Raw genomic sequence first — 15,122 nt, 5'->3', positions numbered from 1 at the left:
CCCACCAAATACTTGATAATCCCATTGCCACCCTCAACTTTTAGATGAAGATTTGGAGAAAGAGCCAGATCTTCATGCCCATTTTTATACTTCAATTACTATAAAAGCAGCAAAAATATTTATGGCTTCTAGGTAGTAAAAAAAGAAGCTTGAGAAGTAATTCCATTGCCTTGAAATATATTAAAACTTTGTAATGAAACATTAAATGAAATATTTTATTTACACACTGAAATGACCTATTCTTACCTATTACTGTTAGATCCAAATTTAATCAGATTTATGTTGAGTTTAAATGTCACACTAAGCCACTTAGATTGGTTTGAAATTTCAGTAACAGTGATTTTTTTTATAGCATATTAAACACCTTTTTATCAATCTCAGGGGTGGGGGAGAGATTGGCAGATGGAGATAGTTTAAATGTCCTACAGTTCTAAGATTTTAGTTTTCTCTTTATTTATTTTCAATCCTGCAACATCACCATAGTTTTTTATTTTCTTTATTAATTTGAGTCCCGTTTTTTGTGGTTCCTCTCTGATGAAAACCAAATCATCTGTCAAAGCTTGTAATTTGTATTTTTCTTTTTTTATCTCCATGCCTTTTATTTCAATATTTTGGCATATATTTCTATTTAACACTTCCCGAGTCAGAATAAATAGTAAGGGGGACAATGGACATCCTTGCCTTTTTTTTTTTTTTCCATTTATACCCCGCCCTTCTCCGAAGACTCAGGGCGGCTTACAGTGTATAAGGCAATAGTCTCATTCTATTTGTATATTTTTACAAAGTCAACTTATTGCCCCCCCCAACAATCTGGGTCCTCATTTTACCTACCTTATAAAGGATGGAAGGCTGAGTCAACCTTGGGCCGGGCTCGCCTTGTGCCTCTTTTAATATTAATATTCTCTGTTGTGTCCCCATTTACAAACACTTTTGCAGTCTGCTTAGTGTATATTGTTTTGATCATATTGATAAAATTTTCCCCAAATTCCATATATTTTAGCTGCAGTATCATGAATCACTTTATCAAATGCTTTCTGTGCATCCAGAAACATCAGCACCATTTGTTTTTCCAGGCATGCTTCATAATATTCCAATGTGTTCAAAATTATTTTCATGGTTTTTTTTTAATTTGTCTATTCGGCAAGAAGCCATTCTGGTCTAAATGTATAAATTTACTCAGGAATCTCTTCAATCTTTCAACTATTATTGATGTGTAAATTTTGTAGTCCACATTTAAAAGATAGGTCTATAGTTTTTAATCTGCTATATGTCTGGGTCTTCTTTTGGTATGAGGGTGATATTTGCTTCCATCCAGGATTTTAGTATTTTAGCTTCTAACAAGACTTCATTGTACACTTACTTTGTAAAAGCATTAATAGTCCCAGGGAATCTTGGAGGAGTTTATAGAATTCTGCCAGTTGGCCATCTGGTCCTGATGTATTATTATTATTCTGTCTTTTAATTGCCTCTGTTAATTCAAACATTGTTATCCTTTCATTTAATGTAGATCTTATTTCTTCAAGGACTTTAGGCAACCTGGCCTCTTCTAGGTATCATTTTATTTTATCCTCCAATAGATCCTTTTGGTCATACAGATTTTCATAGTAGTTCTGAATTATTATTTTTTTGCTGTCATTTTGATACTGTAGTGTACCTTTCTCATCTATCAAACTTTGTATCTGTTTTTTTTTCTTTTTCCTTTTTTTAATTTGTATGCCAACCATCTTCCTGGTTTATTAGTGTTTCTGAAGAAATGTTGTTTTATACTCTTAATTTTTTGTGCCAGTTTTTCTTTTTCGAATAAATTCAGTTTATGTTTTATTATTAAATTTGTCGAGATGGAAAAACTGTATTTGATTAGAGAAAGGACATTTATTGGTGTCTGAAAGCTTATGAAATTTTTGTGCAATGAAAATGAACTTGTTATTTATGGTTTTGGTAAATGGAAAGAATAGGTTATAAAAAGAAGGGAATAATAACTCCCAAGAGCAATCAGAAGCAATTTCTTTATAAATCTTTTCATGTTTTTGTTCATTTTTCTATTTTTTCTCCTTTATTTTTTGCCTCTTTTCTTTTTCATTTTACATTTACATTTTTAAATGTAATTATTATATTTGCAAAATCTTTTAATAGAAGTTATTTTGTAAAACATTGATGGTTTCAGACATTTTTCATTTTCTTGGTAAACTGGAAAATAGAATAGAATTCTTTATTGGCCAAGTGTGATTGGACACACAAGGAATTTGTCTTCGGTGCATAAGCTGTCAGTTTTTCTGGTTAATAGAAAATACCTTCTTGCATTCGGCTTTTATCTTTTCTCTCTTCTTTAGAAAAGCTGCCATTGTTAATTATGGCATTTATTAAATGAATATTTTAATGTTATTTTTAATACTCTAAATGTTGTTGGTTATTACCCATACAACGAAGGATAAAATGGGGAGACAAGAAAATGATTTACTAATTTAACACCAGATAATGTTCTATGCCATCTAATTAAATAGTGAATTCTTTTTTGTTTTTTCATATGCCTTGTTATCTGATTGGGTATGTAAGCATGACAAATATCTTTTTAACAAGAACAAATGTGCAGGCAAATGTGCTGAATAATATGCAGTAATTCATTTTTTCAGATAAAAGTTCCTAAATGTGTACATAATAGTGCATCTCCTGTATTGGAAATATACTAGGTATTTATTGCCATATCAGTTAAATTGTAATATTAGTCTGGGTAGCAAAAAAATTTCAGAATAACTTCATTATTCATTTAAAAGCATAATTGTGCAATAGCAACATAAAAACATACAGATTTCTGGCAACTGGCAGGATCCTGAAGTGCCTTTTCTGTCATAGCTCCCTCCTTTTGGAATATTAGGGCTCCCCAGAGGAAATCTGCTCCCACTTTTCTGGTCTTTCCCGAAAACCTGGCTTTGACAAATGGCCAGGTCCCTCAATATGGGTAATCGATTTTGGAGGTGGCTCATAGGTTAATAGAAGATAACATTTCCACCCCATCTATGCATTGGTTCTTTTGGTCCATTTTAATATTAATTTTAATATTTTAACTTTTAATGTTTGATGTTTTAATATTTTAATACTGCAATTGTCTTACTCTTTTATTTATGGTATTGTAAACTGTCCCTGTCACTTGGTAGAGATGGTAAATAAATACAGATTTCTTATATCATTCCCTGACTCCCACCATAAAAGATATAATTGAATAACCTTAAGTATTTTGCTTAAATTATAAAAACAGATAGATTTATTGTACATGAATTTTAACACATGAATTTCAGATGTAAGATTTATATTCAGCTAAGGATGCCTTAGATCAATTTAGCATCTATTGAGTTTTATATGATGCCCTAATCATGCATTCAAATTATGCAATGCACTCTATATGGGGTTGCCTTGAAGATGATTTGGGAGGTACAACTAAGAGAATGGAAGCAGATTTCCTCAGGGAAAATCCAGAATTGCAGAGTAGTTGGGTTCTGCAGTTGTTGTACTCATTGTTAGTAGATCTAAATTACATTGGGTGAGGGCATAAAGTATTTTTTGTTTGTATGTGGAATTCATTGAGGATCTTGACATCTTTTTTACATTGTTTTTATATCTTCTACAATGAGTTCTAGGTTCAAGCTATACAATTTTTAAAATGAATTAATGAACATTTATTTTCAAGAGACAGAACCCTTAACTTGTTGAACCTGAAGATCATAGTCATTTCTTGGAATTCAGTCGTAGCAAAGTTAAAAGTCATATCATAGTTAATAATTTAAAACATCTAAAAAATATTTGTAGTTAACACTAAGTTTTAATTTTAGGTTTTCCAAAAGAATGATTTCTGATTCTTCCACTGATTTATATCATATATTTAGCTTTTTAAATATATAAGTACATTTTGTGTTGAGAAAAAGAAAATTTAACAATAAGCTAGCTTTTGCTTTTCTACAGAAAATTCTTCATTTTTAAGGTGGTATTTTCTTGTATGATGATGCTTCCTACACTGGGTGTATTTTGCTCATTCCACATTTGTATACTTCTGTTGTCTGATGGGTACAAGGAGACTCATTTAGATGAGTAAGATAATTCTTCCAGAAGGGGCGTTGGTCTTACCTGAGACGCACCTTCTCATGGAGACAGCAGCCAGGCATGGGTTGTACTTGTCTGTTCAGATTGGAGGACTAAGTCTGTCAGAGCTGTGAAGTCCTGCCCCTGTTGCTAGGGGCAACTTTTGGCCCTCCAGCTTTTGGCGAAGATGAAGAAAGAGACTCGACGTGTGGAAAAAAATTAGAGAATTAGCAGAAAAGTCAGACTGGAAAAGGGTGGGGCTGGCTGCTGTCTCCATCCAATGAGAAGGTGCATCTCAGATAAGACCAATGCCCCTTCTCCGTTGTGGATGGAGACAGCAGCCAGGCATGGGACATACCAAAGCCTATTGTCCCTAACGGGTGGGCCCAGTCTCGCCAGAACATTCCCCTTCAGTGTGGACCTGTTGTAAAACTCCACGTCCAAATGCAACCTCAGCTGAAGCAAATTTGTCTAATTTATAGGGCTTAATAAAGGGTGAAAGGGAAGTCCAAGTCGCTGCCCTGCAGATTTCTAGTAAGGAAGCCGTCATGGCCAGACTGTGGATAGAATGTGCTGTGAGATGAGCTGGCTGAGGCAAGGAGCGTAATTCATAGGCTTTGGCAATTGTCTGTCTGATTCACCTTCCCACCATAGATGGAGTCACTTGACCACCTAAAGAGACTGGGAGAAAAGAGGCAAACAACGATTCTGTCTTGCAGAAGACAGCAGTTCTCTTAATGTATATCCAAAGAGCCCTCATATGCCAGCGGTGCTCCAAAGGATGGGCCGGATGGGGGCAAAAATCGGGAAGGACCAGCTCTTGCATGTGATGGAAAGGCATATTAACTTTAGGGAGGAAAGAAGGGTCAAAGTGAAGGATCACACGATCACTATAAAATATGCATAGATCACTTCGCACAGAAAGAGCAGCAATTTCAGAAATTCTGCGTGCAGAGGTAATGGCAATCAAAATGGCAACTTTATATGATAGGAGACAAAGACTGGCCGTTCATAAGGGTTTGTACGGGGCCACTGTGAGAGAATTTGACAAATCCCAGGTAAGGTATCTGTGGATGACCGGGAGGGGGGGGACGACACAGATTAGTGGCACCCTTTAGGAACCGTCGCATAGTAGGATGTTGAGATAAAGAAAGGGAACCACAGGAAAGGACGGTTGAGATGGCAGCTATCTGCCTCCTAATTATATTGGGCGATAGCCCACTGTGCAACTCGTCCTGGAGGAAATCCAAGATCTGGGTTATAGAGGCCTGGAGTGGAGAAATGCCCCACTTGTCACACCAGGAACAAAATGCCAAATGGCAAAATAAATCCGTTCAGTAGAAAACTTCTGAGAAGCTTGGATAGTTGGATAGTTTGGATGACCCTGGAGGAGTTGTCCCCACTCAGGGCGCACTGCTCATTCGGCAGACAGTCAGCTGGAGCCACTGAGGGTGCAGTAAACCACTGCCCCGGCTGAGAGAAGCTACACCCTGAGGGATCCTCCAGGGTGGGTCTACCAACAAGGTCAATAGGTTGGCAAACCAAGGCCTGCACAGCCAATGAGGCCAGAAGGACAACCTCCACTTGTTCCTGCAGAATCTTGCATATTACCCTCGGGATGAGAAGAATTGGAGGAAACGCATAAAGAAGCCCTCTTGGCCACGTGGTCCAAAGAGTGTCCACTTCTTCTGCTTGTGGAGTTGGGAACTGTGAATAAAAATGCAGAAGCTAAGTGTTAACTTGAGATGCAAACAATCTATCTCCAGGGTGTCAAACCTGGTCGTCAGAGCTCTGAAGATCGAAGGGTGCAGGCACCACCTTTCAATGGCCTGGCGACTTGGCCAGTCCGCCTTTATGTTGGCCACCCCAGAAATGTGCTCCGCTGCCAAAGAGCAAAGGTGTCGCTTCACCCAAAGCCCCAGTCTTTTGGCCTCCAGCATCAGGGATCTGGACCTAGTGCCCCCCTGGCAGTTTATGTGTGCTTTTGCAGTGACGTTATCTATGAGCACTAGGACATGGCTGCCAGATAGATATCTCCAAAAGTACCGGAGAGCCAGATATACTGCTTGCAACTCCAGCCAGTTGACGTTTTGATGCTGCTCGCGGGCACTCTACTTGCCCTGTGCTACCTGTGTCTGGAAATGTGCTCCCCAGCCAAAGAGGCTGGCATCCATTGTCACCACCAGCCTCTGGGGTGGTGGAATTGGCAGCTCTTGGCAATGGCTGGCAAATGTCACCAGGTGAGGGAGCTGAGCACTTCCTTCGAAACCAACACCTTGGTTGTTGATGTTCCTCTGCCTGCCTTCTGGAATGGTAAAAGGAACCACTGAAGGTCTCTAGCATGTAAACAAGCCCAGGGAATGATGGAAATAGCTGAAATCATTTTGCCCAGGAGCTGAGAAAGTAAGAAAGGAGAGACCTTTCGGTCCTGTTGAATTCTGGCCATAAGGGCCCTATGACTATCCTGACGCTCCTGGGACAAATAGACTGTCCCTTCAACTGAATCAATTATTGCCCCCATATGGAGCAGGCGGGTCGGAGTCAGGAGACTTTTCTCCACCTTAATCGAGAACCCATGAAAAGATAGGACCTGAAGTGTTACCTGGAGGTCCTTGGCTGCTCTGAATTGATCTTTATTGCTCTGATTGTCAAAAGATGTTATATAGCAGAATCCATGAGGGATCTTTTTTTTTTAATTCGCATTTATACCCCGCCCTTCCCCGAAGACTCAGGGCGGCTTACACTATGTTAGCAATAGTCTTCATCCTATTTTTATATTTATATACAAAGTCAACTTATTGCCCCCAACAATCTGGGTCCTCATTTTATCTACCTTATAAAGGATGGAAGGCTGAGTCAACCTTGGGCCTGGTGGGACTAGAACCTGCAGTAATTGCAGGCAGCTGTGTTAATAACAGACTGCATTAGTCTGTTGAGCCACAAGAGGCCTTTTATCCTTGTCCTGAGAAAGCAGGCATTGTATGAAAAAGGCAGGAGTGGAGAGAAATTCCAGGGATAAACCCTATCTTATCATATCCCTGACTCGTTTATCAGAAGTAGTAGTCTCCCAGAGGTTGGCAAAAGGGCCAATCTGTTGCCAATGGGAGGACCAGAAATGCAGCTAACTATGACACCGGATTGAATGGCCTCCCCCCCCTTGAAAGGGCCATCTAGTCAAAAAGGTTCTGCCCCTGGAAAACCTGTCTTGGGATCCCCTCTGTTTCTGATTGAAAATACCTGGATATCGAGCAGAGCCAACATCCCTTTCAGAGGACCAAAACTGGGGATGCTGGGCTTCACCCCTATGGTGTGCAGAAGGCAACACTTTTCTCTTATCTTTGGTTTCAACCAGGAAAGGCTCCAATGAACCCCCAAACAATTTAGTCCCCATGAAGGGAACAGACACCAAATGCCACTTGTGCCTGGCATCTGCTTGCCAATGTCGGAGCCAGACCAAATGGCGAGCCACCATCGAAGAAGCTAGGAATTTGGAGACGAAGCGGGCAGAGTTGAGGGTGACATCCTCAGAAAACTAGACTGCTACAGTCTCGTATCCTCTGGTGGCAACTTCTCCTGCAACTGGCATAGCCACAAAAGCGTTGCCCTATTGAAGAAAGAAGCTGTGGTTGCAGAATGGATCGCCCAGGCAGCTCTTTGATAAGCGCATTGGAGGACCTGGTCAGTTCGACGCTCCTCGGGACAAAGCCCCTCATCCGGATCCCCGGGAATGATGGTATCAGGGAGCAGAGCTGTGACTAGAGTGTCCACCGCTGGTATCTAGAGGAGTGTTGCCAGATCAGGTGCCACATTAAAAAAAATCTATCGGCAGAAGAAGGGATCGGAGCTGACCTGGGTGAAGACCATTGTTTCTTGACTACATCAAGGAACAGAGGTGGAGCCAGGATACAGTCCACCGGCTTGGTCAATCAGCAAAAAGCGGGTTCAGACTGCCTTGAGAGGAATTGTCTCAGTAGAGCAGGAACCCAGCTGTGCTGCATTAGAGGCCTTGAAAAGCAAGGACTTAAAGATGGCCTGAGGAAAGAGTCCAGTGAAAGCAGGCTGCTCCAGAAGAAGGACCTCATCATCCGACAAATCAGGTTCCTTGGGTTCAACCTAATCCAGAAGCGATGGACGGCTACATTGGGAGAGAGATGGGGAATCTGGAGGCTCAGCAGGGAAGGAATCATCCTGGTAATCCCTATCAGAAGAAACAGATACGCAAGATCACACAGAAGGATCCCTGCTGGGAGGCAGAAGGCTTGTTGATAAGGATTGCTAAATGGCTGCAGCGATTATCTGAATGTTCCCAGGCAACATAATAGTGTGCTCTTGGTCTTGAGAAGGGCCTGCTTCCATGGAAGAATGGCCAGTGGGTGGGGTCAGATCTACTCTCGGAGCAGAGGCTGCCTCAGCAGAAACGACAGGAATAGGAGCTGAAGTGTTACTAGGCCCCACAGTCCAGAAAATGGTATGACCACAGGGCAGTCTTTAAGAGACACCTGGTCTGGCGTGGCTATAGGATGCCGTTCTAAAATAACATCAGAACTAGAAGGGCAAACTCCTTCTCTAGGTAAGGCTGGCAAGTGCCCACTGGCCTTGTCACAAATCTTCTTCAACACTTTGTCCCTGCGCCTCTCATCTTTCAAAGAAGCAAAAGAATGCTTGCGAGACTTGTGATGAGAGTGGGAGCTCTTTTCACCAGAAGACTTGCCCTGGAGACTGCAGCTCTGTGAAGGCTTGGTATCAGAGTCCTTTGGATTAACATCCAATTGCTCTTGTGCTCCAGTCTTCCTGCCATGCTTTGACTTAGATAAAGCCTTAGGAATGATAAAACTGACAGTTGCTGCTGCTGGCACAGATAGAAAATGGAGAGAGGCAGAGAGGGTCAGAAAGCCCTTAACACGCTATTGCAGCCCAAGGGTCCTGCAGTTCCAGAAAAAAACAGCCCAATACAATGGCTGCAAAAAAGCAATTTGCCTTGTCAATCAGCAAAGTAAAATGGCTGCCAAAAGGCAATCTGCCTAATCCTGTCAGCAAAGTAAAATGGCTGTCATAAGTCAATCAGTCAATTCTGACAGCTGTGCCAAGGGTAATCTGTTCTGTCAAGTTGAGCAGATGAGCAGCCAAGGTCTAGGCTTTCCAGCCAGACAGCAAAGTCCACAAAAGCAGCAACTTTCAAAAAGGCATGGAGGCTTGCTGAGCAGCAGAAAACCCACTCCTTTTAAATTTGGCAGCAAATAAAATGGTGGCTGGCAACGGTCGTAAGTGGGAGCGTGAAGCTCTTCTCAATGGTTGCTCACCTCAGAAAGCACAAAACTGAGCACCAGGTTTCAAAAAGCCCTCGCAAATGCCAGGGAGGAAATCCGCTCTAAAGGGGCTACCACCGAGCAAGGCAGGCCGGCTAAATTAGGAATGCAAAGCTCCATCCACTCCACAAAGCAGCAGGCAGCATTTGACAGTTGTCAAATGAAATACCCACCTGAGCAGCCCACAGAGAAGTGCAAGGCTCCACAAGTCCAGCAAAGTCAAAAACGGCTTAAAAGCCATTAGACAGTTCCAGCCAGGGAGTGCTAAGCTCCATGCCAATCCTCCGGTCACTGGGAGCGCGCAGCTCCACCCAAGCAACTTCCCCAGCTGTTTCTGGGAATGCTAGACTGCTCCAGAACTGCTCAACGGAAGAACTCACAGCTCAATTAAAAGGAAGAAACAAGTAAAACTCCCCTAATGCAGACAAGCTGAAGCTAGCTGCAGGGAAAGGGCTCAATCCACAAAGGTAAATCAGCCATGTCACCCACAATTAGCAGAATCTGTAAAAAAACTAACTACAATTTGATAGAAAAAGCAGAGGCAATTCCACACGTCTCTCCAGTCAGAAGGACTGAGTCAAAAGCTGGAGGCCCCTAGCAACAGGGGCAGGACTTCACAGCTCTGACAGACTCAGTCCTCCAATCTGAACAGACGAGTACAACCCATAACCGGCTGTTGTCTCCACCCGCAAGGGAGAATGACACATTCAGTCTAATCTTCACAAGTCTCTTTATAAGTGCTTGCAAAGGAAGTAAGAATTAATTATATAATCCAATTTCCCTGTGAGGCAGCTCAAAAACCATTCAGGAAAAGTGAGATTTTTACCTCTTGTATGTTTTTTACCACAAGCCAAATAGATACAGGATGTTCTGAATACAGCATTTTAAATTTTAACTACAGTTTCCCTGAAAATAAGATCTCCCTGGATAATAAGCCCAATCAGGCCTTTGAGCGCATGTGCTAAAATAAGCCCTTCTCAGAAATTAGCTCCTGCCAAAAAATAAGCCCGCCCTGAAAATATTTAAACACCATTTCATCTGGTTAGGGTTAGGGGGGGCAGAGGTGGAATCAGGTAAGATGGCAAGAGGAGCCCCATCTTGCTCCATGTGCCCCAAAATAAGAAGACCTCCCCTGAAAATAAGGCTAAGCACTTATTTTGGAGTTCAAAAAAATATAAGACAGGATCTTATTTTTGGTGAAACACAGTATATTGTTCACAATTCTACAAAACCGGAAAAAAATTCCTTGCAATGTTATTATTTTATATTAATATACATATGTTATTATTGTATATTGATATATAATTAGATCATTTTATACTTGAAAGAATATTTTCCTGTCTTAAATGTTAACTTTTTCTTCTGACTTCCAATGTTCTCTATGGTCCTATCATTCAATGAATTCTATTCCTACTTAGTGCATAAGTGAATACTTAATCAGAATTTTTAAAAAAGGGAGGAAAAGGAAAATTGGAAATATTAAATTTCATTTTATGTGTTATACAGAAGTTCCAGCTTTTCAAGACAGAATGCTAATTTTTTATTTATTTTAAATGCAGGAAATTATTCAATGGTTTTTAATTAAAACTTTCTTTACAAATTATGTTCTTCTAAGGAGATGTTTTACAGAAACTAAGTTATCCAGCCTGAAAAATGCTTAGGAATTGTTGTATCAGCAACAAGTATTTTCTGTCAGCATTCCTAAAACTGGTCTGGTTTAGCTTTGTGATTTTAGCCAGATTCACTTAACAACCATGTTACAAACTTAGCAATTGCAGTGATTCAATTAACAGCTGTGGCAAGAAAGGTTGTAAAATGGGGCAAATCGCACTTAACAAATGTCTCACTAAGAAACAGAAATGTTGGGCTTAATTGTGGTCACAAGTTCAGGACTACTTGTAACTTAACAAGTTGTGTCAGTGTATATAAAAAGTTTAATACAGTATTTCCCTAAAAGCTTCAGTGATAATTTATTCTCATATCAGGGATGATAGTTTCTGGAAGTAAGTTTTATTTATTTTTATTTATTTGTATTCCACCTATATTATTTTTACAAATAACTCAAGGCAGTGAACATATCCAATATACCTACATCCACCTATTAAATTTACATTCACTTTAAGCACTTCCACTTCTCACCCCAATAATTTAGCATTGAAAATTGTGCATAACTTTATGCCTGTACATAAGCTAAATTTTTTAAAGGGATGCGGTGGCTCAGTAGCTAAGACACTGAGCTTGTCAATCAAAATGTTGGCAGTTCAGTGGTTTGAATTCCTAGTGCCGCATAATGGGGTGTGCTCCCATTACTTGTCCCAGCTCTGCCAACCTAGCTGTTCAAAAGCACGTAAAAAATGCAAGTAGAAAAATAGGGACCACCTATGGTGGGAAGGTAACAGTGCTCCATGCACCTTTGGCGTTTAGTCATGCTGGCCACATGATCATAGAGATGTTTTTGGACAGCGCTGGCTCTTGAACTTTGATACAGAGATAAACACCACTCCCTAGAGTCGGGAACGACTAGCACAGTCTGTGTGAGAGGAACCTTTACCTTTTAAGCTACATTTTACAAAGAATTCCTGTATTCCTTTGATGAAAGAGTGGGAGAGGATGCATTAAAGTTAATAATGCATCTGTTCTGTCCCCCTCCGCAGTCCGGGAGACACGAGGATGACTTAATTAGCCGGCAACGATCAGCTCTGGCAGCAAACTAGCGAGCGTCTGCCAAGTGTCTCTGTTATCTCACTTGATGCTGATGAGTCAGCCAGGAAACCAGGAACAAACAGGATTTAAGCTCTAATTCTCCCTCTAAGCAGTTGATTTGCTTGCCACAAAGTGGTATAGCAGCCCTTGCTGCTTTTAATCCTGTGGGGTGTGGCTCCATGACTCAGCACTTCCTAGGCCTGCCCCACCCCTGCTTCTGTTGTTCCCGCCTCTCCTGCCTACGAAACCTAGAGTCCAGCCAGGCCTGATTGCCATCAGCCAGGTCTGGAGGCGTGGCCTGGGGGGGGAAGAGTCAGGGGACGGAGGCCTCATTATCTCCTCCACCTGGCCTGCCTCTGGCTCCTGGAGCTGAGCCAAGGAAGCCGGTGCTCCAGTGGTACGTACTGATGGCCCTTCCTCCTCACTTTCCAAGCCACTTTCTGGCAGGGGGCCTGGTTCAGGGGGCGCAGACACAACAGCATCTTATTAACATTTATTTAATGTTAGGTGCATATAAAAATATAGCAAAGCATAAAAGAGCAATATGGGGAATTTTTATAGAATTCTACTTTTCTACTAGCAAAAATAAAGATTTTCATGCAAAACAATTCTCTAGGAAAAGATATTAGTTTTCTCAAATTTATTAGATCATTGTTAATATTTCAGAACTGAATATGCACACAAATTAATTCTTCTCATCTTCCACTCCCAAACATTTGATTCCAAGTTTCGTATAATTCTAGATCTGCAGAAGACACACTGGGTCGAACAGTTTTAAAAGCACTTTCAAAATCCTGAAAAGCAATAGATCGTACTTGTTCAGGTCTAATAGTTGTAATGTCAAGGGCCTGAAGGCTGCGGATAGGACCCAGAGAAGCCTCTCGGCAAAGCTGGGTCATATCAGCCCCAGAAAAACCATCTGATTTCTTAACAATGAGATCAATTTCTTCTTCCGTGAGGGAGCAATGTTCCTTTGACATTAGACGAGACACAATCTGCTTTCTGGCAGAAGTCTCAGGAAGTGGAATGTAGAGCCTCTTCACCAGTCTCCTTCGGGCAGCCTCATCAATTTCTTGCGGTCGGTTGGTTGCACCTACAACTAATATGCGATCTTCAGAAGAAGTAGCTGCTCCATCTAACTGGACCAAGAATTCAGTTTTTATTCTTCTGGAAGATTCATGTTCTCCATCTCCACGCTGGGATAAGAGAGAATCAATTTCATCAATGAAAATTACTGCTGGCTGCTGGAAGCGTGCCACTGTAAACAATGCACGGACCATCTTTTCTCCTTCACCAACCCACTTGGAAGTCAGTGAGGATGCACTGATACTGAAAAATGTAGCCCCAGACTGGCAGGCAATGCATTTGCCAATAAGAGTCTTCCCTGTTCCAGGAGGACCAAACAGAAGAATTCCTTTTGGAGGCCCTCGTAATCCAGTGAAAATGTCAGGTCTCAGCATAGGCCATACTACTATTTCCTTGATAGTTGCTTTTGCAAACTCAACTCCAGCTATGTCATCCCAGTTTACTGGAGGCCCATGGTCCATGATTTCATGCATTATAAGTTCTATCATTTTAGGTTCTATATTCTTTAATCTTTCATCTGTTGGATAAGCCAGCTCTGTAGATCCAGTCCCATATGATTTACATGGCATTCCTGTGTTCCCATTTCCATCTTGTTTGGGCAGTGGAGGAACAAATTTTCCAAATGGACCACGGGATCTTCCAGCTCCCAAAGATTTCTTTGTACCCCCATAAGATGGCAATGGGATGTGCTGGGGCTGATTTTGGAATTTCTTTTGCTGATCAACCCACAGCTGCTCTTTTGCAGTTTTGAAACCAGATGCTTTGTTTTCATTATTTTTCTTTTCATTCCATGGAATGTTTGACCCTTCTCTAGGAACTAACTTATGAGTGGAACTAGAAGATATATTACTGTTATCTTCACTGGACGCAGCAAATGTTTTCCTTTTTCCCAGATTACCCATTCTTGCAGAGAAAGCAGACTGAGCAGAAGATAAATCTTGCCCTGAATAAGTATTACTTGTGGATCTCAGAGAACTATTAAATGCTGATTCATTATTTCCAGTCAGGGCTATAGAAGACACATCATTCATAGTCACAGGCAAAACAGAACATGCAACTCCTGCTTTAGGCGATGAGAATATATCATTTCGATAACACTTTGAAGTTGATGGCTTCTCACAAATCTCTGTTGCTTGAGTTACATAATTTGACAAACCAGCTCCAGACATAGATTCTCCATGACCACTTGATAGAGTAAGATTGGGAACATTTGAAGAAACAGACTCAGTGACTTGTTTATCAATGGATATATCTATTTGTGCCTTCAGAGGTATCTCAAACATTTTTCCAGCCTGCATCATTGCTTGAACACATTTCAATTCCATCACATTATCTGTTGTCAAAGCAGACTGCCACTTGTCACTTTCATTCTGCTGATACTTTACCATAGTCAAAATATCTTTAGCATAGTTATTCAAGCCTCTTTCTACATTATCAGAATCAATAATTTCAGAATATTTTTCTACATATCTTTTGAAAAGGTTAGCAGCACAATCCTGGGAAATATCTGAGTTTGCCCATGCATGCTGAATATGTAAAATCTGTGAACGATATGCATCTGCTTTTTGTCCTGGTGTAGAAGTATCAGAGGTAACAATAAAGTAATTCCTTTGCCATTCGCTCATATGTATTTCAGTCTGCATGATCTACAAAGAAATAGACAAACAACAGAATAATCAGAACTGGAGATACTTACGTCTAATATGAGTCTAGGGGCAGATTTCAAATTATAGTGTATTAATTCTTTTTTCACTTTTATATGATCACTATTTTGTGTTTTGCAAATATTCTATACAGCAAGCTAAGCAAATACTCTTCTGCATTTGTTATAGAAAATAAGCACGTTCACTTAAAATGATACATGGAATTTATATCAATACAATTAAATTTATTTTAGCTCCATCTGAAACAAAGGTTAACTAGTTAAGAGTATCTACAGTCTTGAATTTTTAGAGC

The 15,122-nt window shown here is 40.7% G+C and overlaps 2 protein-coding genes across 3 annotated transcripts in view; both read right to left on the bottom strand.

The window, feature by feature from the left end:
• The window catches only part of LOC131197612 (cytochrome c oxidase assembly factor 1 homolog), a 37,811-nt gene extending 32,138 nt beyond the window's left edge, over positions 1-5,673 (bottom strand). The window contains exon 1 of one of the 2 annotated variants that reach the window (XM_058181884.1): positions 4,117-5,673. The gene's annotated coding sequence lies outside the window, so the exon portion shown is untranslated. Of the gene's footprint in view, positions 1-1,360; positions 4,072-4,116 lie in introns of those variants that run through there. The other variant, XM_058181885.1, reaches the window with a different exon arrangement.
• A 5,698-nt stretch (positions 5,674-11,371) lies between these two features.
• FIGNL1 (fidgetin like 1) overlaps positions 11,372-15,122 on the bottom strand; it is a 28,391-nt gene continuing 24,640 nt past the window's right edge. Inside the window, exon 2 of the mRNA XM_058181877.1 lies at positions 11,372-14,812. Coding sequence (XP_058037860.1) covers positions 12,776-14,809 — 2,034 coding nt within the window. The 5' untranslated portion in view covers positions 14,810-14,812 and the 3' untranslated portion in view covers positions 11,372-12,775. The remainder of the gene's footprint in view (positions 14,813-15,122) is intronic.

Source organism: Ahaetulla prasina, chromosome 4, assembly GCF_028640845.1.
Source record: "Ahaetulla prasina isolate Xishuangbanna chromosome 4, ASM2864084v1, whole genome shotgun sequence".
Classification (NCBI taxonomy): Eukaryota; Metazoa; Chordata; class Lepidosauria; order Squamata; family Colubridae; genus Ahaetulla; species Ahaetulla prasina.
This window is presented reverse-complemented; position numbering and strand designations above follow the sequence as displayed.